This window comes from Colletes latitarsis, chromosome 11, assembly GCF_051014445.1.
Source record: "Colletes latitarsis isolate SP2378_abdomen chromosome 11, iyColLati1, whole genome shotgun sequence".
NCBI classification, from domain to species: Eukaryota; Metazoa; Arthropoda; class Insecta; order Hymenoptera; family Colletidae; genus Colletes; species Colletes latitarsis.
This window is the reverse complement of record NC_135144.1, coordinates 7421003-7448547: the sequence shown is the minus strand read 5'-3', so window position 1 is coordinate 7448547 and position 27545 is coordinate 7421003. Positions and strand designations below refer to the sequence as shown.

General features: G+C 33.1%; 1 protein-coding gene across 7 annotated transcripts in view; it reads left to right on the top strand.

The window, feature by feature from the left end:
• Gw (trinucleotide repeat containing adaptor protein gawky) overlaps window positions 1–27545 on the top strand; it is a 93761-nt gene that overhangs the window by 31614 nt on the left and 34602 nt on the right. For 4 of the 7 annotated variants that reach the window (XM_076776797.1, XM_076776798.1, XM_076776796.1 and 1 more), the window contains 10 exons: window positions 1981–5811; window positions 9255–9631; window positions 10759–11092; window positions 19461–19985; window positions 21138–21514; window positions 21736–21933; window positions 22236–22397; window positions 23139–23612; window positions 23866–24189; window positions 26626–26858. In XM_076776797.1, coding sequence (XP_076632912.1) covers window positions 1981–5811; window positions 9255–9631; window positions 10759–11092; window positions 19461–19985; window positions 21138–21514; window positions 21736–21933; window positions 22236–22397; window positions 23139–23612; window positions 23866–24189; window positions 26626–26858 — 6835 coding nt within the window. The remainder of the gene's footprint in view (window positions 1–1980; window positions 5812–9254; window positions 9632–10758; window positions 11093–19460; window positions 19986–21137; window positions 21515–21735; window positions 21934–22235; window positions 22398–23138; window positions 23613–23865; window positions 24190–26625; window positions 26859–27545) is intronic. The other 3 variants (XM_076776799.1, XM_076776801.1, XM_076776802.1) reach the window with 2 other exon arrangements.

The window sequence follows — 27545 nt, the reverse complement described above, 5'->3', positions numbered from 1 at the left end:
GAGTTTCATTACTTTGTGATGAGCTTTGTTCAAAAAAATTGTTCTGCATCCGATGTATGGAGAGAAAACAGAGTTTGGGCTCAAGGAATATCCTAAAGATATAAATTGTTTCAGGTTCTTACCTGCAAGGTAGCCTTACTGTAAATGTTTTGTAGAACCTTGATATTGGAGCGTAGTCTACACGTATACGGGGAGTCCGGTTACTCTTGGGAAAAATTGTAATGGAAGATTTTAGAGGCAAAAATAAGACGAAAATCAAGAATACCGATTTATTGATCGAGGCTTCGTTAAAAAGTTATTAACGTTTAAAGTTCCACCTCTAGAACGGCGGAACCTGCGAACAGCTGCGTGCAAGCGATAGTGGTTCTCACTTACAAAACTGTAAGGCTGTTGATACACATTAGTAAGTAAAGTTCTAACAAAATTAAAAAATATTAAATCGTTCTGGAAAAATTATTTTCGGTTGCGGGGGTCAATTTCAATAATTTTTGGTGAATAGACATACGCTCGAGTAGGTGTGAAATTTTTCGGCGAAATTAAAAAATTTAAAATCGTTCCAAAAAAATTATTTTTAATTGCGGGGGTCAATTTCAATCATTGTTAGTGAATACACATACCCCCGAAAGCCTACGCACTTTTGAGAAAAAAATTCGAGCAGGTGGACAAATTTTTCAGCAAAATTAAAAAATTTCTAATCGTTCTGGAAAAATTATTTTCAGTTGCCCTGGTCAATTACAATCATTTTTGGTGAATAGACATATTCCCGAAATCCTACGCACTTTCGAGAAAAAAATTCTTTTCCAAAAATATAATGTGTGGCTAGAAATGTTGCCTTGAAATTTCATGCGTATGTTTAAAATATAACTTTTTCTCATATACGTCGTCTGTGGTTCTCAGTCAGAAAACTTTAAGCCTGTCGATATGTCGGTAAGTAGAGTTTCTCATGCTGAGTGAGAACCACTATCGCGCGCACGTAGCTGTTCGCAGATTGCCGTTCTACAAGCGGAGCTTTAAACGTTAATAACTTATTAACGAAGCTTCAATCAACAAATTGGTATTCTTGATTTTCTTTTTATTTTGGCCTCGAGAATCTCACAATACAATTTTTCCCCGAGGTTGCCGAACACTGTGTTTAGTTTTTGCCAAAGATCGAGTCAAACACCCTGCTAAAGTTGATAAAAACTGCCATTGGCTTACCTTTTGGTTGTGTTAGTGAGAAGGTTATTTTTTAACCGAGCTTTATTGTAAAAGACGTTTGAGAGATTGTATCAAAACAAAAGACAATTATTTTTTATCTTTCTTTCATTTATATATTTCGATTACTTTGACTGACTGTTTTTGTTCACATAGTTATGTTAAATACATAAGGCGATTTAAATAGAATATATTAATTAAACAATGAAATTTTGTTATTGTTATTCTTTTCTTTTTAACATCTATTTATAACTTTTTTCTGTTTAAAATGACACCAAACACATATCCACTGTCTCACGAACTCTGTCCACTTAAATATCTGGATTATTTCAAACAATGTGGGGAAATGTTATTTACAAAAGTTGTTAGGGTTTAAAAAAATACAAGGTATCACAAAATTATTTATAAAAACCGTTTCTGCCGGATTTTGCACCCTTGAATCGGTGAAAGTTTGTTGGAAAAGTTTGATGTAACATTGATCTTGACCGACTTTTTAAGGTCAAACTTTTTTATGATTATATCGTGTTCTACTCATCGAGAGGAACAAACTTTCTTTCAAAGGAACTATAGACCGGAAATCAATCGTTCTCTCGAAAATTGAATTTGAAGTTCTAATAATGCTTGTGGGCATTGTAACATTTAAAATGAACTAACTGAATAATATAAATAGTAGTATTTAGTTGAAGTACAAAAAATGATGAATATGTGTGAAAAAATTATTTGAACGACAGTGGATTTGAATATTATTGATTTTGAATGTATAACGATTTTTTAATTTTTTTGCAGGCAAGTCCATCTTGACCAGTCGAGGCCCGACCTGCCAGTCAGTGGCGTCGTCAACCACAAAACACCCAACAAAAAATCACTTTCTAACTTACGATAATAATAATAATCCTACTCTAAATAATCGCTCAAGACGAGCAAAACATAATCATCAAGATGATCGAAAAACAACAGTTAATGCAACAACAAAAAGAAAACAACCGGGCTTGTCCGGCAAACACAAACCGGGCAGCTCCGCCAATAACTCTAAGTCTATATCTAAGACACTAAGTGATAATAAGACTAGCTTTAGCGTACTAAACATTAGGGTACTAAATATAAGCATAAATCTACGATTAACAGGGGATAAGTGCGCAATCGGTGAAGGGGTACCTAGCCTAGTTAGGATACCCAAGTCTGATCGCCCCTCATCAGGCCACTTCTCTCTCGACTCTCTTGACAATTACTCCTTACTAGGGTCCTGCCTTTATCCGGGCAAATACAATAACATTAAGTCTAATTCTAGCCTCCTAAGTAATAATAACGATAACTACAAGTCTGTGATATTGCTCAGCTCAACCAGTAACCATTATTTCCTCCGCGTCGAAATGGACAGTGGTGCGATCGCAATGAGACTAGGAGCCCGTTTGAATCCATTCAGATTCTTAGTGAACTCTTCTTTCGACGGTTTATTGTTACAAAAACGATTTCTTTTCGAATCGCAGAATAAAGTTTGTAGAATTATGGAAATATTCTCGGCGGATAATCAAATTATTCGAGACGAACTGTTTTCGGTTGAATCGATTATTAAAATCGTGACGATGTTAAGGAAAATTGTGTCTGACGATTTCAGTGAAGGAGGATCAAACGAATCGTCTTTGGTACATTTCATAATAATTAAAATGGTTTCGAAGAACATAAAAAATATCATGGAATGCGAATCACCGTGTGAAAATCAAGACACGAGAGAATTTCTGTCTATCGACATTGAATTGAAAAACTTACAAAACGCTGGAAAATATATATCGCGTGATTTAACATTTGAAGATATTTCTTTAACCGATATTAACGAAGAAATATTAAAATTTCTATTCACATATCTATTTTTGAGAGACGAATCTCGTCTTCTGTTCTACCTAGGTATTACAAAGAAACGGTTAAACGAAGTTAACGTTATCTCGCTCGAGAAATGCATACAATCTTCGCACACACTTAGAAATCTTCTGTTAAGCAGTACTTTCTTAAAAGTCAACACTTCGTCCATAATAATCGAATTTTTTCTTGCGGAAATTAACGATACGAAGAAAGAAATGTTGAAAAATGTTACGTCGGTCGATATATCCTGTATAAACAATAATATTGCGTTAGCACACATTGAGGAAAACTATACAAAAATATCAAAGTCGCCTTTAAATTTCGTGATGCTAAAGAAAGTTAAAATAAGTGATAGATCGTCGAACGAAGAATCAGATTTGATTAAGGAAGGGAAAAACGTGGCCACCAGTTCTTCCATTACGCTTATCGTTCCCAGAAACGATCTAACTGACCAGCCTCTGCGACCTCTCCCATTAAAAAACGCGCCGAAACGCGCACAATCCTTTTCTCCATGGCTCGACCTGGTCGCGAGCGAGCTGACGCAACGCGCATGTGTTCCACTCTCGTTAGATCGTAAGCTTTATGTGGATAAATTTAGGTATAAGGTGATTTGCGATTTTAGTATTATGTGGAAGGGGATACCGAGCCACGAGACTAGCTACGAAAGGACGCATCTTAATGTCCGTTACTCGAACATTTCTTCGAAGGTAAATGAGAGGACATTGGCCTTTAAAGTAGAAGATTTTATGACGACAAAGGCACATTCAAAGATTCTAACACTCTCAAGAAACTTCGGAAAAACAAATCAGAAAATTGTCGTTTTCGCTAAAAATGTTTTGTTTTCTGTCGAGAATTCGGTAGTGACGGTAACAATAACGATAACGATGCATCGTAAAATCTGGATTTCGAAGAGAGAAAAATTAACCGTTCCGTTCGAAACGTACAGAGACACGGATCGTAGAAGTTTTGCCTCGAACAAGCAAAATTCGACGATTTTGTTCCACGCGATGGCTTTAAGGAAGTTAAGCAGCGGAATTTTTGCCTCTATCAGAACATTCGCGCAAAATGTGAACCATTTGTTCCTGTTAAAAATCTATAGAAGAATGTATTCGAATGTTTCGACTTCGATGAAAGAATATCTAAACGCTTGGTTTATAATAAGAACATCAAAAACAATAATTTTGAATATAATGGGAACTACGGTGGAGATGTTGTCCTGGGGAATTAATGGTATTAGTGACGTGGCAACAATTACTGTTGGTGCTCTTTCATTTCAGGATAATGTTAAGTCTAACGAGCCCATGGGCGTTTATTTCGCGAACTATAGGTACTCAGGGTCGTATGTGCGTCTTGACCCTGAGTTTGTTAAGTCTCTTTCTAAGTCTACTATAGGGGATAGATTTAGGGTTAAGGGGGAGAACCAAGCCGAGTTCGCTCTCTACATTCCTACTACGACTACCTGCAAGCCTACGATGACGCTTAAACGCCAATCTGCATCCCGAATAATCGGTGTACCTGGATCTCGGCCGAAATACTTCGAGACATTATGGCCCGACCAAATGCACACTCCTCACGATTTTTATGACAGTCTGCCAAACTGTTCAACGGGATATCACAATGATTCTCTTCCAGAGGGTGAAGACGAAGAAGATTCTTCGAGATGTTTCGACTGCTTTATCGAACAAATCATACGCCGAAACATTGCTAAACACGTTGACCATGATCAACTGGAAATGATCAAATCTCAAACTGCTGTCTATTTGCATGGTGATCAATATACTAAAGCAGGAATATTTCGTTTTTATAGATTTGACAGAAATGATAATTGCCAAGATTCGCACGAGTCAATAGAAGGGAATGTTTCTATTATTTCATCGTACTTTAGTTCACCGAAACGAATAAAACTAAGATATCAAGTTTTTATCGACGCATTGAATGAAAACATTTCTCTAAAAAATCTCTGTGATGTATATCGATTTAAAAAGACGTACAAAATACACCAAATTATCGAGCTCGATGTTGAAAATATTTTCACACGAAGCCCGATAAATTCTAATCGCATCGATCTAATCAATTCGACGTTACAAACTGCCCAAATCAATGACAATGAAGGATTCAATGTAAATCCTACGGCACCGAAGTCGATGGACGCGATTGTAACGTACTTTCGCAATTGCAACCAATTTGAAAGGTGTGAAATTCGTGCTTGTGTACCGAACGGTCAGGGTTCCGAAGAAAGGCTGATCACTTCAAATCGATCGGAAAATGTCGCGTGTACAGGGAATGCAATTTCTAATTATCCGGAGAACAAAGAAGTTCAGACATGCAGCTCTAACCGAGACCACCTCATTGATTGCGCAAGGAATCTCATTGCAGCGTCCGTAGGGGTTTCCAAAGATACTCTACAAATTCTCAAAGATGAACTTAAACGCGTGTTAACTCTTCTTTTTGAGATAGTCTGCGATATAGATGAACCGAATTTCGGGTATAAGAAAAGGTGGGGAATTTCCAGCATACTCAGATTAGCTGGTGGTGGTGAAAGTTCATTGAACAACGGCGGAGCAGCAAATTGGGGATCTGCACAGGCTAATACTACCAATAACAATAGCAATCCTGCTACATGGGGAGGGACTTCCGGTAATTCCACTGGAAACAGTGGGACATCTGGAAATTGGTCTGGAAATAATGTAAATAGATCTACTGCTGGTAATCCAAACACGAATCAGAATCAAGGACCATTGGGTGGACAAAACGTGCCGGGTGAGTACTTTTATTTTTCTATCTTTTAAACATTTTCTCTATATTTTGATATTGCAATTTATGTCCAGAATTTGATATGTTCTACTTACAGGCTGAATGTATTTTAGCAAGGTAGTATTAGATTGGTGCATATAAAATGTTAATTTTACAAATGAAACTTCAACCATATTTAGTATTTTTAGTATTTTTGGTACAGTTAACATTATCTTCTTTGAATGAAGTGGTGGTTTTTATATGCGCATTGACTTTTCATCTTTATTCAGCCATTGTTTCGTGTCGTTAAACGAGCTGGCTATCTTCATTTATCTAAATTTTTTTGTTTTTCTTGTTTGAACCAAATGACAAACAATGAATAAATGGTTTACTTTTAATTGAGTTGCTATTAAAATAAAACTCAATGTTAAACTGTCTAACTGTTAATTTTATGTTCTCAGCAACTTTCATCGTCGTTTTCCCAAGTTTATATTCGTACAAAAAATATATGAATAGTATGAATATTCGTGACTACTAATAATGTGGCTTTAATGTTTTAATTTTAAACTGTTGTACTATTCAATGCACGTATCTTACAATATACTTATGCCTCTTTATTATTGTTACAAACAATTGACGATAAAGCAGAGTAAAATGATTACTATAGGCCTGACTAATTCAAACTTTGGAATAATGACATTTCATATGCACTGACCTAATACAATCGAAGATGATATTACACACCTATTATTTTTGTTATCTTTTGTAAGAATATTTATTGCTATGCAAAAGAATACGTATATTTTTGTCGACCAAATGGTTATTCCATATTTTATGCAAACTATTTCTCTAAAAAGCTTTGTTAAATTTTATTAGCGTATGGTTTGAATCGTACTATTGAAAAATGCCATAGAATGTACACTATTAGTCATAAGTATTAGGATACTTGGCCAAACGTGTTCAATCGTGTTTGAACTATCGCAACTTTGTGAAACAAAGTCATACAACAATTTTTCTGATGTCATGTTAAAGTCATGTTAAATAGTTTTAATCTAAAAAGTGTTTTAAACGGCTCCTAAAAGTTTAAAACATTTTTTACGCAATTAAAACTACCACAAATTTCATAATTACAACTTCCGTTTTACGACTACCTTAAAAGTTAATGTTTTGATGATTTAGATTCATTTTTAGTAACTTTTCCATTGTTTTTCGGGGAAGTAACGAGGACATTCTTTGTTCTTTTGGATATACTCTGAAAGATCCTGTATGCATTTTTCATTTCTAGGCGATGCCAAAAATGTGCATTTTTTAACATCCTCCTGTTGTGTAGATTTCTAAATCCATTTTGTCTTCTTCAGTATTGTCTCAGACGGATACTCAACAACGGATAATGTTACACTACGTAGAGACATATGTACACTTCGACTTTCGCTTGCTATCCCTTTCTATAGTAAAGTCTCCCTATCTGAGAAAAAGGTCTCTTTTATTCAAGTAAAATTTGTATCCTCATCACTAGGGGGTATACTCCCTGGAGTTTGGTCGCCGAGCTTAGTCCGAGTAGTGTAATCTGATTTGTATTCGAATGCTTGAGTGAGGAGATAAACCATATGATTAATGCAACGACAAAACTTTTTTATTTTGGTAATTATTCGGAATAGGGAGCACCTCATCGACTTCGATGATTTTCAAATATGTTATAGAACTCAACATTCTGAACAACTTTGTTTCATAAGTAAAATTTTGTCGATAGTACTACGTGGAATTTAGCTTATAGATACGTTCACTGTTATTGAAGAGAAGAAAATACATGCCTACTGTTACTTGAATAGAAGATCAAAATATTGAGAGACGAGATGACATGATTGGGCACACTACCTACAAAGTAAACGACACAAGGTGAATCATCCTCACGATCTACGTAATTCAAACATGCCAAGAACCTAAACAGTGAAGGGGATTAGCTGGAGCGAACAGATGATTCCCTTTACCTCTTGGATCGTTTAGGCTGTGGATAGTGTGTCAACATCTTGTCTCCCAATAGTATGTTTATGTAGTTATTCATATGGAATCGGTATACTATCGGTATACATCTGACTTCTATGCGACAACAAACCTCGAAACATTGGAAAAGAATGCGGTCAGCGTATGCCGGTGAATCAATTTTAGTGCAATAATAAAACTTCTTTTATTTGTGGTTATTTTTCAATGAGGATTTTACTCTCGTGTTTGTGACATTTTTTTGATTAAAATAAAATTAAACACAATATTATTAACTTAATAAATGTGTTTACTAATTTAATATGTAAATTATAGTCTAATTTTGATTAGGGAGGAGCCACGGTTATGTTATTGAAATTATCATTGAAAAATATAATATGAAATAATATGAATAATATGAAAGTTTCATTGTTTAATCATATCAACACGCCTTTGATCTCTGCTGGCTACCTTGAACGCTCGTTTTCTTTCTTTCTTTTCACTCACTGTCCTTTTCTGCGTTCAACGTTGCTAGCGAAAGAAAACAAGTATCAGGTATTCTGTATGTGGAACGATTGAGTTCGGTGACTTTTACAAAAAGAGAGACTTTACTGTATCTTTACTGTAAAACACAAAGTATGTGGCTCTTTGGTTTCCAGTAACACACACTTAAGGGAGTATTGCTGTCTAAGCTGTCATTTCTTCGGCCTTTTTTTGTGATTTTTTTTTTAATGACAGGTAGATTGTTTTATAGTGACATTTTGCAGATATATTTATTCGTCTTATAGGTATGTACAGTAATTTTTTCATCAAAAAATATTAAAAACTGTGGGAGTTACAGCTTCTTGTTTAAAAAAACGCATTTAAACTGGCTTACATGATATTTCAAGATCTAGCAGATCGATTGACTTCAAATTTGGAGAGAATATTCAGCAGACACGCCTTTATATCTGGAACTAGAGATTTAAAAAAATATTGAGTTTCACTATTTTTTTTTTGATACGCTAAAGACGAAAGAACGATTAACAAATAGAAATTCGAAACTTGAAGCGTCGCCATTTCTTTATTTATCAGGATTTTGACTTCTCCCTAGTTCCTGCTATAACTACAACCTTCCTTATGAAGATACTTTAACCCCCTCTGTTTCAAATTATCTGGAATCCTGGAAGCCATTGGAGCACCTTTTCCAAAAGAGCCATTAAATAAGAAGTTATAATTCCCACGATTTTTAATATTTTTCCATGAAAAAAATTTTGTACGTGCTTATAAGATAAATAAATATATCTACAAAGTCTCAGTACAAAACAGCCTACCTATCATTAAAAAAAAATCACAAAAAGGGCCGTGAAATTGACAGTCTAGACAGCAATACCTCCTTAAGGCAGAAATACTGTAAATGGCTTTGCACATAATTTTCGAAGCCTTTTTTAAGCCTCTTAAACAAAAAACCAATGATCGTATAGTATTTACGTAAACGATCGATTGTCTTTCAGGTAACGTAAATAAGATGAATAATCCAAATCAACAAGTGAATCCGCAATCAGGCCCACCGACTTCTCAGTCGGGCAGCACAAGTCAGAGTGGTCAGAACAATAACCAATGGCCGCAGGGTAAATCCAATAATCCTGGAGGGCCTGGCCAAAATCCTTCTGTCCCAAATAACAACAACAATACTGTGCAACAACAGCAACAACAACCGTCAAACTCCAGTAGCAATAATAATCAGACGAATAGTCAGGCGAATAATCAGGCTCAGGGATCTGTTAATAGTAGTAATACACCTCCTAGCAATAATCCTTCGACAAAACAACAACTGGAGCAATTGAACACAATGAGAGAAGCACTTTTTAGTCAAGATGGTTGGGGCCGTGTAAGTATTTTTACAATTGTTATAACTATTAGTTGTAGGAGGTACGATATAAAAATAACAAAGATGTAAAAATTTCTTTGATTCTTTATTTTTTTAATCCAATCTTTCTTTCGCGCGTCAGTAAGGTAAAACGACCTAATACAGGATTTTTTCAATAAATGCTCGAGCCTTGCAGTGAAGCGAGTTCGGTTCGCCTTTAACGAGAACCAAGGACTTTAAATCCTTGTTTTACTCTGTCGAGGCAGTAATGCAAGATTTTTAGTTTTATTTTTTTTCTAATGAATTTTCCTTTCACATATTGGTCAATTTTTTTGATTAAAATGAGACCACATACTTTTCTAGAAAAGTATATTATTTATTTTTGTAATTAGTCGGAACAACTACATATTCGTTAAGTGTTAAGTAAAATTGGTCCAAATTTTATCATGTTTGGTCCCATTTTAATCAGAAAAATTTCACTAGTATGCTAAATGAATTATCTTTAGGAAAAAATTTTTAAATATAAAAGTTTTAATTTTGCATTGCATTAGTACATCGATAAGCGGATATTTAGACTTGTTCGAATATTTAGGCTCTCATTCTTTCTTTGTTTTTGGCTTGCTATCCTTTTTTATGACGACGGAGACTAAACGAGGTTCAAGTTTCGTGTATGTAGTGGCTGAATGCTCCACGACCTGCCCTGAGGCGAAAATACTTACTGAAAAAATACTGTACTTGCATGGTTAAGATGTGAACGAAATGTTACAGAATTTTTCGACTATATAAGTCAAATTTTATTAAACAACTTTGTAATTATGCTATAAACTGTTTATATTATTGTTTCTAAAAAATAAAAGGAATGTTAACTTCAACAACAATCTGTAAAATACAATAAATATACAACTATTAAAATGACCCAGTACTTGGACAACTCAAACGGTGGGATCTATGTAGTATTCCGATTCTACGGTCCTATTATATAGTCAACATTATATAATAGGTTTAGACCGTTTGGCGATTTTTATTTTTTGAAAGTGCCAGTACAAAGAACTTATATTAAATTCGCTTTCTTTTTCTTTGATAATTTTGCCTTCTTTTGTGCTTGCAATGATCCATAGGTAAATCAAATTTTTCTGTTTTTTTTTCAGCAACACGTAAATCAGGACACAAACTGGGATGTACCAACTACTCCAGAGCCTAATACGACTAAAGAAGCAGTCCCTATGTGGAAACCACCAGTGAATACTGGTACAGATCTGTGGGAAACCAATATCAGAAATGGTGGTCAACCACCACCTCAACAACAACCAAAAACGCCTTGGGGCCATACTCCGACAACAAACATTGGTGGAACTTGGGGAGAGGATGACGAAGTTGCCGATTCATCGAATACGTGGACCGGTGCTCCTACATCTTCGCAACCAAACACAGCCGCTGGACAATGGACAACCGGTACCGGTAATCAAACCGGTATGTGGGGAGGTAATATCATATTTGTTAAAATCGTTCTTTCCTGTTTTATATTTTCGTGATATTTTGTTTTATTTACCAGTAGTATAGCAGTATTTTTCGGTTTTACCTTCATAACCCTTTAGAAACCGAAACTCAGGAATACTGGTATACGAGGTGTGTCTAAAAAGTAATGAGGCTGGTTCTATAAAAGTGTTTATATTTTACTTATTGATAAATTTACATTATCTCCATCAAAATAGTTCCCTTGAGAAGCTGTACACTGTCGGAGGCGTTGTTCCCACTGATAACAATGCTGGAACTCTTTTATTGAGACTGTTTTCAATTGGTCGGTTACAACCTTTTGAATGTTGATTATGGTTTGAAAATGACAACTCTTGAGGTGATTTTTTATTTTTGGAAAGAAAAAAAAGTCACATGGACTTGAATCTGGGGAGTACGAGGGTTACGGAAACTACAATAATGCCCTTTTTGCCAAAAACTCGTTTACGGATAATGCTGTTGTTTCATTTTCGTAACGCGTTGCTAGAATGTACTCTTCTAAAACTCGCTGTCGAATCACTTGTAATCTCAATCGAACTGAAGCTTACACTGGTGATAGAGTAGGGCTATATGTCTCAAGTAGTAAAACAGCATTCATACAGTACTGCCAAATATCGAGAACAGAAATCAGTTTCATTACTTTTTAAACACATCTCATATTTACATACAGTATGCCCGGTTTAAATGTCTACACACGACTATTTCCGCGTAAATATTACAAATATGAAAAAATGTTTCAGAGGAAAGTTGTATGATATTAAGGGAAATGAAGAACTCTGTCAGGGACATGTAACATTTTTTTTTTTTTTATGGAATCCAATATTATTTACTATATATTCTTCTAACTTATTTCGAAACATTTTCAAAATATTACCTGTATATTTATTTTGCATAAGCTGTGTTGAGCTATTAGCTTTTAAAGTTAGATCGGACTGTACATCATGGTGGCTTTAAAGAAAATCCGATGAGTGTGGGTGCATGCATGCGTGCATATGTGTATTTATCCCTCTGCATGTCCACCATTAATAAGAATACATTTCTCTAATCTTTGGAGGAATTCATGTTCCATGTTCTTCAGTATTTCACGCGTTATTTTTACACCTGTACTAATTATTCATTGGCGTGAATCCATTATACTTTCAATTGGAGCTCGAAAAACTATTTGCTTCAGGTAGCCGCACAGAAAATTTGGTAATCTTGGTGGCCATGATACTGGTCCGTTACGTCCAATTCACTTATTTTCGAAATTTTTTTATTTAATCAGTTTCTAACTGGTGACATGTATTATAGAGATGCATCATTTTACTGAAACCACATATTTGCAGCACTTCGTCAATAAAATATGGATCTATTAATTTTCGATTAAATATTCTACATCATGACCGAGTTCCGATACTGGTTGTTTCTTTCTAGGATCCAATGAGGATTTGTCTGAGATTATATTCTACTAAATTGTGAAGATGTAATGCCATTGGTATTGAGAATACGTTACGGGTAAACACGAGCCAAAAGTTTATGAACTATAATGGATCTAAATGGATTAAATTTGTATTTTTTTTTTAATATTTCATGAACACACACAGTCCATTTAGAAAAGTCAAAATTAGTGGCGACGGTACGAATGAGGATCATCGGATTTAATTTAGTGGTAGCTAAGCTACTAGTTTCCTCGGCCTCAGACCAAGCATGAAATCGCTTCTTTAGTTATTGCATGTTTACAGTTTTTATAAAATGCTGAAAAATTGTTAATACCAGTAACAATGGTATAAAACAAATTACAATACCTTACCGTCATCACATCCGGTTTTGGTCGATTAAAATGAAGTTTATGTATGATGAAATTCTTCTCTTCGCTATTACTTGTCAGAGTATTCTCTGGAGCCACTATTTCTGTGACTACACGAGGGCTGTTATGATTAGTTTGCGGAAATTTATGCAATTACAATATGCAATGAAGATACAAACTATATGCAAGATATTACACATATATGCAAAGTATATGCAGGACATATTTGGTAAATACGCGCTTGCGTAGAGACTAGAAAATTTGTATAATTATGTCAATGTATTTACATAAAAATGTACAAATATTACAAAATCTGTTCAAAAAATTGATTAAGCCTGTAATCTGAAGATGTCAATAATAGTAACAACAATGCTTATTTACTGTAAAAATATAAATCCATACTTGGGCCAACGAGATGAGTTAGGAAACGCAAACAAACGTTCCTCAATGTGACTCGTAAGTGTTCTTTGACAGCCAATGATTGCAGCCGCAGCATCGACCACGTGGATGTCACACGAACACTTTGTTCTTCTTCACTGACTCGTCTCGTTGACTCGAGTATAGTTCTGCAACTACTTTATTCGGCATTTTGTACATCTTGATATTCCAATTTAAAAATCAGAAAAAATTTAATCGCCCTGTAGTTGCATCTTATTTGCACTAGCTTGAAGATATTCTTTTAAAATGTCAATCTACATTTTATGGTTCATGGTACTTTCAATTCTTTCATATTTTTATAATCTACAAAAGTAATAAAAAATATTTAAAAATTAATAATTGAAATTTAAAGTAAACCATCAAGCTCTGCGTTGTTATTATCCTGATTTTTCACCATTCGCAACATTCGGTGTTATTTGAATTTTTCAGGATTTCAATGAATTTGCTAAAAAGTTCAACTTTACATATTACGTTTACGTTACCAGATAACCATTTTGAATTTTTAATTAACATGCTTAGATTGTCATGAACTTTTAAATGACAATTTAAGTTTTAAGCAACGTGGGGAGTAACTAGTAGTGTGGATGTCGGAAAAATCGCAATTATAATACGTGACTACTGAACCATCTTGATATTGTGCAGCCCTGATTAATATTCCTTTGTATTGTGTAGTAGACGCAACAGTAAAGTTTTTGATTAGGCCACCAAAGCCAATTTGAAGTTGTCGATTATATGTAACAGTTACAGTATCCATAGCAACTTTCATAGCAGTTAACTAAGGGAGAGTTACATTCAAATGAGGAAATTTATTTTAAAAAACATGGATGTTTTAAAAAATGTGAAACATTTTTTTGAAACATAATTAGTTTCAGAAAAATCGCGTGGAACGATCGAAATGGGTTACCCTGGACATGATATATGATATTTATGATATGACAGTATTTATTATTGACACAGTGATACTAAATATTAAATATTTAAATTGAACGAAAAGTAATTGTCCCTAAATTTGTCTTTCATTTTATTATAGGTATGCGAAAAATTGCATCGACATAGAAAAAAATCCGAAGAATTTCAATTTCATGAGTGGATTGACAAGAACAGTATAAGCGCACTGAGAAAATAAAGTATTGTTAGTTTGAATATTTGCATTAAGAATTACTGTTGATTGACAATTGTCTATATTAGTGAATAATAAATATAATCGTAATTGGTTAATTTAGACGATTGTATTCTATTAACGAGGGGACCCAACCCAAACCTGTACACGCCGATTTTGATGAAATTTGTGGGAAAGGTAGTTGTTGAAAAGATACTCGACATGTATTTTTGTTTATCCACTTTGAAATGGCGAATATAATGAATTAAAAGATTTGAATGTTTCGTATGTTACTTACAGAAATAAACTTTTTTTAATACTAAATTTACAAAATTAATGTTTTTGCAGATCATATTTATCTTTTTGCATTATAAGTTAAACTTTATATGGATCAAATTCACTTCTTTGCAAATCAAATTTTTTTAAAAATACCTTTTTAAGCTATTAAACGCTAATAATATCATTTGGCCACCTTTTGAGTGTTATCTCGCTAATTACGAATAAAATCACATAAAATGATAAAATAACGTTATATTACGAGAGTTGGCTGAAAAGTAATGCACAGTTACGTATATCTCGAGAACGATAAAAAATACTGAAAAAAAACAACATGGGAATAAAAGTACAATTCATTATCTTCAAAATGGTTTCTTTACTTTTCAACATAATCTCTATTTAAAGTTATATATTTTTTCAACGCGTGACAAGTTTTTTCATTCCGTCATTGAAAAATTCCGGCGATTGGTGTTTGATCCAGGACTTTGTCTTCCTTATTTCATTATTTGTAGTGAAATGAATGTTTTTAAGGGTCTCTCTTGAAATATAGAAAACGATGGAAATCACGTGGTGCCAAATCAGGGGAATATAATCGGTGTAGAATGGGTGCAAATTTCATCTTTTTTTATTACCAATAAATCAGAGATAGTTAATGTAAACAAATTGATGTTTAACATACTTGTAAAGGTTGACTGTAGCTACAATTTGGTGCGTATTCAATTTTTTTAGCTTTCATTGTTTCTGAGTTATATATGAATGTGCATTACTTTTCAGCCAGCCTTTGTACTTCACTTTTAAGTCATCCACAATGTAAATTTAATTTGTGAAACGGCGAATTTGATTTGCAATAAGATAAATTTGATTTGAAAAAAGTTGAATATATCTGCAAAAGGGTTCGTTTAAAGTGCAAAACCTATATCGTTAACGGGTCAAGCTCAGTTAGGAGTTTAAAAAAATGATGTTCTTTTGGGAATTTTTTCACAAAATTTTTAAGACCTTTTTAGTCAATGTTCCTTTATTTGATAAAGTAGACTATGTACTATTAATTGTTTTTTTTTTTTATTTAAAAATATGTAAAAATGCTCGTCACTTTTTAAAGTGGATTTCAATTGATAAAAAAAATAAGTGTTAAATATTTTTTCAAAATCTATGTCTCCTATAAATTTCAACAAAATCGGCATGTGTGGGTGCAATATATTTCCTTGTAAGTAACAACAAAGCATTTCTTTTCACTAATTATTCAGCTGCATCCAACTATTTAGAGAAATTGAAAAATTGGTATACGAACTCATAACGCAACTATGTAATCTAGAAGAGGCTTCATTTTTTTAATGCCAAACATTACTATAATATACAAAGCAATGTTGGAAACATTTTATTCGTCAATAACTAATAAGAATTTTTGCATTCATTCGTAAACTAGCTTCAGATTCGATCATCTAGATGTCGGTTTAAAAAGTACTTTAATAAATTCTAAGTTACGAATAAAGTTTTGAATGAAACTTAAACGAAACTCAGCGTACGATTGAATCTAAAATTTGTATTTGTTATTCGTGAATAAAATTTGGCCAACTCTGATACAGGATGTGGTACGTAATTGTCGCTACGATTTTTCAGACACTTCCGATAATCCGACAAAAAAATGTCTTTCAACAAATGTTATTCAGTTTTTAATCAGTTATAAATTCTAATATCAGATAACGTTGACTTTAGAAATTTAGGTTTAATTAACAGAAGTATTAATGTAAAAAATTATTTTATTTCAAGCAATAAAATTTATTTCAGTCTGCATTGTCATATATGGTTTACATCCTCTTCTTGCTGATCACACGTTAAAAGTCGTGCTTAAGTACAACATTTTTAACATAATATTTCAGGCGTATCAATATTTATGTTCACGTTAAGACTTTTCATAAAACTTATTCATAATATTATTTTGTTACCAAATATGCCCAAGTTTATTCTTTCTTACTATACTTGAATACGAGATAATAAAGTTACATACTGGTGAAAATCAAAGTTTGTAATGATTCTTTTCGCGTCTAAAATTAGTGTTTTACGAGGCTAAAGATTTTTAAAAAGTTTCTCTAGGAACAAAAGTAGATCCAAACGAATAATAGAATGATTATTTTAGAAATTATAGTAGACGTATTTATTAGAGCTATAACACATACTTATACAGGGTATTCGGCCACCCCTGTGAAAAATTTTAATGGGGGATTCTAGAGGCCAAAATAAGATGAAAATCAAGAATACCAATTTGTTAATGAAGGCTTCGTTAAACAGTTATTAATGTTTAAAGTTCCGACCGCACTGAATTTTTTTCTCGAAAATGCGCAAGATTTCGGGGGTATGTCTATTTACCAAAAATGATTGTAATTGACCCTAGAACCTAGAAATAATTTTTTTAGAACGATTTGAAATTTTTTTTTTCGCCGAAAAATTTAGGCACCCTACCCCCTGTCGATTTTTCTTAAAAATTACTTTTTCATTTTTAGTAATTTTGTTTAACGCCCTACAGAAAAGTTGTCTAATACTTTTTTGTAGGTACCCATGAGCTCTACTTCAGAAAAAAGTTTCATTGAAATATATTCACAATTGCAGGAGTTATGGCTGTTTGAAAATTGGACCATTTTTATGGGGTTTTTCTCATTTTGCGGGGTCAAGGACCAACTTTTCGAATATTTTTGCGATTTGTACATATTCTCCATCAAAATACGCGTAGTTTGCTTTTTTAAACATTAAAATCGTCCAATCCGTTCAGAAGTTATGACGTCTTAAAGATTCGCATGAAAATTCGGGCAGACATTTCTAACCAGAAATTATATCTTCGGTAAGAAATTTTTTTCTCGAAACTGAGTAGGATTTCGGGGGTATGTCTGTTGACCAAAAATGCTTACAATTGACCCCTGCAACTAAAAATAATTTTTCCAAGACGATTTGAAAGCCTTTTTTTTCACTCAAAACTTTCAGCACTTAACTCGAATTTTTTTCTCGAAAGTGCGTAGGATTTCGGGGGTATGTCTATTCACCAAAAGTGATTGTAATTGTGTCTCGCAACCGAAAATAATTTTTCCAGAACGATTTGAAATTTTTGAATTTAATTGTTAATAACTTTTTAACGAAGCCTCCATCAACAAATTGGTATTCTTGATTTTCGTCTTATTTTAGCCTCTAGAATCCTCTATTAAAATTTTTCCCTGGAGTGGCCGAACACCCTGTATACTAAATTTATTATGTATATATATTTATTAAATGAAATTCGAATTCTTTTCGTCGTTACTGCTTTTCACAAAACATTGTAAACAAATAAAATCACTTTCAAATTAATTGTACAGATTTCACTGACAATTTATGACCATTCACACACCTACAGTACCGCTCATAAGTATTCGAATGACCTTCGTAATTTTGATAAAGTTTGGAACTAATACAAATTCAAGTAAGCTGCAAAATTTTTAACAGACACGAAAAATATGGGGACTCTTCTTTCTGATTCACAGTTTCAATATACTGAAATAAAAGTTTTCTATATAACATTTTCACAAAAAATAATCAACATGTGCGCGAGTTTCTCAATTGTTTAGCAGTGTTAGTTTAATTCGTGTTATAGTGGGAATTCTCGCAATTCGTGAACCGTGTTAGAATGAAATTATGTTGCAGTAGTACCGTGTTATACTGATGTGTTTACACTGATTTTAAAGATACTATTTTAATCGTTACAAACGATTATTATACGCATATGGTAACAAGGAAATTGTGAGTTTCTCTAGTTTTAGAATTCTACGTATAGATTGTTTGAAAACTTGATATTTAAATATCTCGTAAATAACGCATTTTCAGGAAAAATATTAAACACAAATCTTGTCCAATTTCAAAGAGGAAAAGTAACTGTCCTATTTATTTGTTATCTGTTGAGTATTTCCAAGGTTATTTTAAGATTAATTTTGCTCTTTTAAATAGAGAAGTAAGAAGAAACTTTTGTATCAAACATTTTTTAATCAGATGCTATCTTAAAACGATATTTTAATAAGATAGGAATTTTGTTCAAATTTCCTACTGTCAAAATAAAGAATGGGAAATTATGTTACACGAACGAAACTTTTATAACTTTTTTTTTTGAGAGCATTTAAAGTCTATAATATTTAAACCAAGATCAGAAAATATTGAGAGCTTAAGAAATATTCAAAAGAGAAATTTTAATAAAAGTGAAAAATTAACTTCACAACAAACTATATTATTGCTCAGCACGAAATGGAGAGCATTTTGGAAACACGCTATGAAGATTGTCTAATACTATTGTGTGATTCTTTTTGTATTGCAAAGTCAGGTAAAAATATGTATGATTATCATTATTTAATTACGTTATATTAAAAAATTCCGTTTAATGGCTTAATTTTTCATAATTCACTTTGAGTGTAGAAAAACTGAACAAATTTTTTAAAACCAAAGTCTAATAAAAAAAATATTTTGTATCAAAATTTTGTCTTCTTCGTGTAAAGTCAGAATTTGTAAATAGGTATATATATATCTACTTAAAAATACGAAGTTGACCTTCAAATAACCTTGAAAACGCTCAACGAAAAAAGGTAAATAGGATATTTCCTCCTTGAGACTAAGAAAGTTTTGCCAAAAAATGCTTTGTTCTCGAGATATTTAGATGTAAAGTTTTCAAACGAACGCCTCAGTATATCTCAGCTGTGCTTAATAATGAAAAATATGAATGTTTGTTTTCGTAGGATCTAATTGGGTTGACCCAAGAATCGACCATCGAGATCCTCGAGATATTCGTTCTGTCGACCCCAGAGAAATACGAGATCCTCGTGATCACAGAATGTCCTTGGATCCTCGAGAGCATATACGCGTAATGGATCCAATGGCTCGAGATCCTAGAATGGCGGACATGCGTGGAGACCCGAGAGGAATTTCTGGACGATTAAACGGCACTAGTGCCGATGCCATGTGGGGTCAACCACCAGGTCCTCCGCATCATCAAATGGGACATCAACATCCTTCAGGTCCTCCGGCAAAGATGTTGAATCCTTCCAGTATAAATCAATGGGCTGCCCCACCGCCAAAAGATATTATGCCAGGGAAACCTTCAGGATGGGAAGAACCTTCCCCGCCAACACAAAGAAGAAATGTTCCGAATTACGATGACGGCACAAGTTTATGGGGGAATGCTACAGCTAATCAGAGAACAATACCCGGAAGTAAAGTTTGTCATTGGAAGGATCTTCCAACACCAAATGTTGGAAGAGGAGGTTTGTTTATTGTTTCTGTACTTATTTAAGTTTTAATTTCTAGTAAGAAACTATAAAAATCCTCTATTTATATCTTATCTTCTGAATTTAATTCTAAATTACTTACATATTGCAATCTATATAAATTCCGATAAACAACTTTTATCGGAACAATAATTCTGACCATTTTTAAGAAAATTCCAATTCCAATTCTTAAGAAAATATTTCTCACTCCAAAGACCAATTCTTAAGAAAATATTTCTCACTCGTTCCAGTTATAATCGAAATTTTGAAAGAAATCCGTTCAAGGAACTGTGTTGAGATGACCATATATCCTGTTTCGGTTGTCTCAATGACCGTGACTAGTCTCGATTCTCTGATTTAAACTCCATAGTTTTGCTTTCATTTCTAACACTCCACAGATGTATTAGATATAATGCAGAATTCAATTGTGTAGTAGGTACTCTATTATTCATACGTAAAATATTAAGAAGTGTTCCCTGATCAAAATACAAGATTCAGATACTGAGTTCTGTTTGTAAATAGTTCAGTGTAATAGTTTCAATAAAACTTGCCGTAATTCGAAAACAAGGTCAAATAGGATATATGTATAGGTCAACTTTGGGAAAAATTTTAATGGGAGATTCTAGAAGCCAAAAATAAGACGAAAATCAAGAATACTAATTTGTTGATTGAGACTTCGTTAAAAAGTTATTAACGTTTAAAGTTACGCCTGTAGAACGGCAATCTGCGAACAGCTGCGTACGCGTGATAGTGGGTCTCATTCACAAGACTGTAAGGCTGTCGATACGTCAGTAAGTAGAGTTTCTCGTGCTGAGTGAGAACCACTATCGCATGCACGTAGTTGTTCGCAGGTTGCCGTCTTACAGGCGGAACTTTAAACGTTAATAACTTATTAACGAAGCTTCAATCAACAAATTGGTATTCTTGATTTTCGTCTTATTTTGGCCTTTAGAATCTGCCATTAAAATTTTTCCCAGAGATGGCCGAACACTCGGTATGTTTTTTATTGTTTTTTTGTGCAGAATTCATTGTTGAAACGGATCATACATGCTACGGGACACTCCGTATATCAAAATTTAATCATTGTAGATAAATTGGATTAGCAAGAGTTTGGCGTATAATTAATTAGTCATGAATTGACTTTTGTAGGAATGCAGTGTCCTCCAGGTATGCCGCAGAACAGAATGCCAGGTCAACCTGGAATGAAACCAGATGTTAGTGGACCAATGTGGGGTCATCCTGGTGCTCCTGGAGGGCGAAATGGTAGCTGGGTTGAAGGACCACACGATACAGGTTCATGGGATGATCCAAAGACACCAAGTACCTGGAATGAAGCACAGTTAAATCCTGGCACTTGGGGTGGGCCCAGTGCGCACAAACCCAAACCGATGGGACCTGCTGGAAGCTGGGTTGATACTGATATGGATCATTCTCCTAGTTGGGCTCACCCCACTAAACCTACTCTTACAAAGGAAGTTATATGGAATAGCAGGGAATTTCGGTATCTCTGTGATTTAGGATTTAAAGTAAGTAAAAATAGATAAAATTATTTATTTCGGTTAAAATAAATAATAATGTTAATTGGTGTTAATGCATTTTAATTTAAATAAGTGTCTTAATAGTTATAGTTATATGTAATTGTTAAATAAAACTATTTAACAATTACCATATGTGTTTCATATTCATTTTAAATAATTAATATAATGTCTGAATTCATAAATTTAACGAGTGTCTTTTTTGCTTACAGAAAGATGATGTCGAATTCGCACTGAGGAATCGTGAAATGAATAGAGAAGAAGCTTTGGAACTTCTGAGTCAGTTGCGGCCTTTGGACCAATGGAGAAGACACGAAGCACACTCCACATATGATCCAACTAATCAAGCAACAACTGCGCCAGCATATCCTAGATTTAACCACGTCGCACAGCAGATGTCTTTCCCCCCGGTAAGATAGTTACCATATTTTTGGATATTCTTTATTGCACATTAATTTAAGGGTATATTTTACTGTAAAATGCATATTTTTATGTACTTTTTGATCATTTTTTGGCAAGGAATTATACAATTCTTTTTGTCGAAATATCTCATATAAATTTATTGCAGTTAACTAAGTTTATTAGTATGAACATTAAATAAAAGATGCTATCACGGATTTTGTAATCATTATATTAGTTAACGAATCTTTTTTGACAATATTAATAATAAAAAGTGTATTACGTGAATGCATGGATTAATTTGTAATTGCAGGGTGCTGGAGTGGCAAGTGGAAATACAACCAGCAGTGTTGGTGGATCGGTTGCTAGTGCAAGTTTGTTAAAGCTGCAACAACAACAACAACAACAAGCTGCTGTGCCTTTACAACAACAACAACAGCCTAGTAGTAATGCACCTCAGCCACCTTTCAATCAGGTAAATCTTACTACAACTGATTTTAATTTGATAAAATAATGATAAAAGAATACTCGGAACGAATATTTACTTGCGAGGTCACAGCAGGAAGGTTGTCGATTTTATCCAAGTTGTCTTTCGCGAATCACACACGTGTTTAACTATTGTGTTAGTAAATATTATGTAGGATTATATAGGATTATCCAAATTAAGTGCTATGACTTTAAATTGATATAAAACACAAACTCTTTGAGATATTTCGGGTTTCTTCATTCTAATATATATATAGCTTAGTTTCATTATATTAATTATGAAACGATAGCATCTAAATAACTCTCTTAGCTTGTTGTTCATAAGTTCGACTTAATTTTACGTAATTGTCCATTACACATATTATATGTGATCATTCTCCAGTTTTCTTCGACCCAACTATTAATGCTTTTCTATCCTACTGACATTATATTAAGACTTAATTTAAAGTCTTTTACATAATCCAGAATAAACAGGAATGTTAATTGTCCGAGGAAAATTAGACAATTATTTCTCAGGGTATATGCTAAAAGGAATTATTGTTTTCTATTAGTATTTGGAAGGATGTAATAAAATTGAAATTTGCTTATATCAATGCCATGACAAAATTTAATAATTTTTAGCAAAAGTATTTATAATTATATGCTTTTGTGATTTAATTTCTCTTCGAAGATGTAGAAGTTATAATTTATTTCAGTTGTTCAAACGTGTTTAATTAATTGTTTGTTCCAGGCTTCTAGAACTCCTCAAAATCAACCGAGTACCCAACAGCTGCGTATGTTAGTGCAACAAATTCAGTTAGCCGTCCAAGAAGGTTATTTAAATCATCAAATTCTAAATCAAGCACTTGCGCCTCAAACTTTAGTACTTCTGAACCAGTTATTGCAACAAATAAAAGTTCTGCAGCAACTTCATCAACAGCATTCAATGCAAAGTACAATGAAGGGCAATGGCCAATCGGTTCTGCAGATTAGTGTACAAATTACAAAGACGAAGCAGCAAATAGCAAATTTACAAAATCAAATCGCTGTGCAACAAGCTACTTTCATGAAGCAGCAACAACAACAGCAACAACAACAGCAACAGCAACAACATCCTGTGCCACCGTCCCAGAGCTCGGAATATTATAAGAGTTCTGTGCATGATCCCATGTCAGCACTGCAAAATAGCTTTACAGAATTGACAATGAACAAGGAACCTCCTATCGTGAGTATCTTTTTCATATATTAATCTATTATATTTCATAATGTACACATTATGGGTTAAAATGGGAATACCTCAATATCCATTTCGTTTATCGAAGGGAAATATAGCGATAATAAATTTTCTTCTGCGGTTATTTCTTTTCAAGACTTGTAGGCTATCGATGTCAACTTCATTCTACGAGATGACTCAATACTCACTTTATTGTCTAAATGCAAATTGATACTGAAATGATAATTGTTATTCTTTGTTACAGAGTCAGCAACAATCAAGACTGAACCAGTGGAAGTTACCGTCATTGGACAAGGACGGGGAGTTAGTTTCGAATGAGTTCTCGAGAGCGCCAGGAACAACTAGTAAGCCAGCAGCAACATCGGCTGGTTTGACACAATCACACAGTAGTCCTAACATGAATCCTTTGTTGGGTCAAGGAGAGGGTACATGGTCGACCAGACTCGGAGACAGTGGATGGTCAGATCCAGGTAATACGGATTCTACTGATGGAAAGGATTGGCAGCCAACTGGTGCAGCTGCTTTTACTGATCTTGTACCTGAATTTGAGCCCGGCAAGCCATGGAAGGTAATCCATTTCCAATATCGTTATATTTTGTAGGAAGACAATTTCTAAGTATGTAGTTGTCTTCAACGAGTTAATTTTTAACGATAAAATGTAATCGATCGATGATATTTAGCTATTTTAATGATTATAAAATTGTTTAAAGTTAAACAACAACAAAGTTGGTTATGAAGCGGTGGGTTCAGGAAAATCTTGACTCAACAATGCAGTTAGTTTTTTGGGTAGAATTTTCGTGCTAGACAAATAACTTTTTGTAAAAATATAAAAATAATGCGGAGAAAAAAATAACCCATTTTAATATTTAATTATTTCAGAATTTCTACAATTTTCGATTTTTGGCTGGAAGAATAACCTATATTTTCAAATTTTTTTTAAATTTTTTAAATTGTTTCCGCGATAAAAATATGCCTATTGTGTAAAACAATTATAAAAAAAGGTAAAATAATTTTTTTAAGCTCAAGTAATTTTTATTTGGTACTTCAATGTCTTACTGTAGTTTAGGAGATATTTGTATGTAAATATTGCGATTATTAAATGAAAATATCTCTTAAACTAGCAATTTTATACCAAAAGTGGTGCAGTATATTTTTATTAAGGATGAGAAATTGTATATATAGTGTTCGGCTACCTTTCGGAATAAATTTAATGGGAGATTCTAGAGGCAAAAATAAGACGGAAATCAAGAATAGTATTTTGTTAATTGAGGTTTCGTTAAAAAGTTATTAACATTTAAAGTTCCGCCTGTAGAACAGCAATCTACGAACAGCTGCGTGCGCGCGATAGGTCGCGACAGGTTGGTCCTAGTGGTTCTCATTCAGCATCAGAAACTTTACTTACTTATGTATGGACAGCCTTACAGTTTTGTGAGTGAGAAAATAAAAATGTGGCTTTTGCAATTAGTATATTGTATCGACATAAAACGAAAGGATATTTTCAAGAAAAGTTCTTGTGTCTTAATTTTAATTTGTCGGGATTATAATATGAATAGATAAGATGAGAATTATTGTATATGCAAATTTAAACGAGTCTAAAGTATTATTTGTGTATAAATATTTTAACAATCACGATAATACTGTTCTGTTTGCAACAAAAAAAATTATGTGGTCATACAAATTTAACTAACAGTGTGATTATTCAACAATCCTTAAAAATGGTTCAAGATAAGCAATTATTAAATAATGCTTCATAGTCCCTCCTATTCTCAAAACTGAAATCAAAATAATTATTATTTACATTTATTAGTATTTATTATTAAGTTGTTCTAAATAATTGTTAGGAGGGCCAACTTTTAAGATTTGAAGGCATTTATACTTAATTCGTTGAAGAGACTAATGTTTTTAAATTAACAAGCATAAGACAAGCATAAAAATAATGTTTAAAATACAGACACACAGGTATTTTAAACATATGTCTATAATATTAATAAATGTAACAAAATATAAAAATATAATGAATCGATAGATTCTTTAAAAGGCCACTTTTTAACGCTTTAACTTAGGAGAATTTATGCGATGGGGTGTACATAAATTATAATTCTATCTGACGTAATCTAGAACGGTGGTTCTTAATCTTTCTTTCCAGACCCCTCAAAATGACGTTTAAAATATTTTCGAAACCAGTGTTCCGCTAAAGAAGAGTTTATATTAAACAAAAAAGGATCGAGGTATCCTGAAGTATTTTTAGATGTTCGCAAATTTCATTTTCTAAAGAAATTAATAGTTTTTTATTTTAACTACATCTTGGTAGCTTCATCTACACTTAATTGGACTTCTGGTAGTAATTCCTCAGAATAAGATATATAACTGTTGTCATTTTAAAGCACTGAACGGATTGTATTAATATTTTTAAATGTAACGTATCTAACAAAAATAAACTTTTAATAATTCCCTGTACAAATTTGCAAACTTCCATAAATCTGAGGCCTTCTTAGACTATGTGGACCATAGGTTAAGAACCACTGATCTAGGAAATTATATCAAAGAAATATTGTGATCTTTATTAATGCCGATATCTATAAATGATTTCCGTTATTGAAAAGTAATATTGGTAATGGTAATGAAAAGTATTATATTGATAAACAAGCAAATCTTTGTATTACATTTACTATCTACTCCTACAAATCTATCTATTATACTATATCTATAGTAGAGTTGGACAAATTTTATTCACGAATAACGAATAAAAATTTTAGATTCACTCGTTAACTTTATTTGCCAAGATTTAATGTTAAGAATAAATTTGATATTTTTACTGTTTGTTCGTGACTAAAATTTACCCAACTCTGTTATATAGTATACGATTGTTAACAAAATTCTATTTTATTATTTTTCTTTTATCATCGAATCAATTAGAGAATCTTAAATGACTCGTAGTTTACTTGAGTAAAGATATCGGAAACTGAAGTTTATTCGGGTCCACCTATATTTCATTTTATTTTAGGGTACCCAGATGAAGAGCATCGAGGATGATCCAAGCATTACTCCCGGTTCTGTGGTCCGTTCACCACTGTCTTTAGCAACGATCAAAGATCCGGATGCCATTTTTTCTTTAAATAGCAAAACTTCACCGCCGCCGCAACAACCTACCAATCTTGATACGTCGATACCAAGTTTGAGTAATTCTACATGGACATTTAATCCACCCGCCACTACGCCGAGTGCATTGTTCACAAGGTAAATTTCTTTTAATGTCAACTGCAAAAGTATTCATAGTTGTTCATTTTTACTGAAATAATTTGCGATAAGTTTTTCTTCGTTGAAATCAATTTTTCAAAATAGTGAAACTCAGAAAGACTTGTAAACAGAATTTTTAGAAATTCTGTTATGTTAATTTTGTATATTGTGTGCGTATAAATACGATCGATAAATACATACGGTCAATGTATAATAAATAATATCATGATTTTATGAAAGATGTAAATATTTTAGTAAGCTACGCAGAATTATAAGATTGAAATCATACCTTCAGTTGTGCATTGTTTAATCAATCGATATTATAATATTGTGTTTCATAATTGAGCTGCTCATTTACCAAATCGATTAATTCCACAAAAGAAAAAGTAAAGAAATTGATGAAATAATATACACTCTTTCTTAAGGTCCCTTTTAAAATTTAAATTTCTGCTTATTGATATGTAATGTTAAGCATCATTCTTAAGAAAATTTATTTTAAATGCAAGAAGTTATGTATCAATCAAGTGCTTTGATACTAAAATTTCAAGAAGTTCAAAAAGTGAAATTAATCGTTTTGGCTTGTAAACTAATTAATGCAATGGTATGGACTATACAGGGTGTTCGGCCACCCCTGGGAAAAATTTTAATGGGGGATTCTAGAGGCCAAAATAAGACAAAAATCAAGAA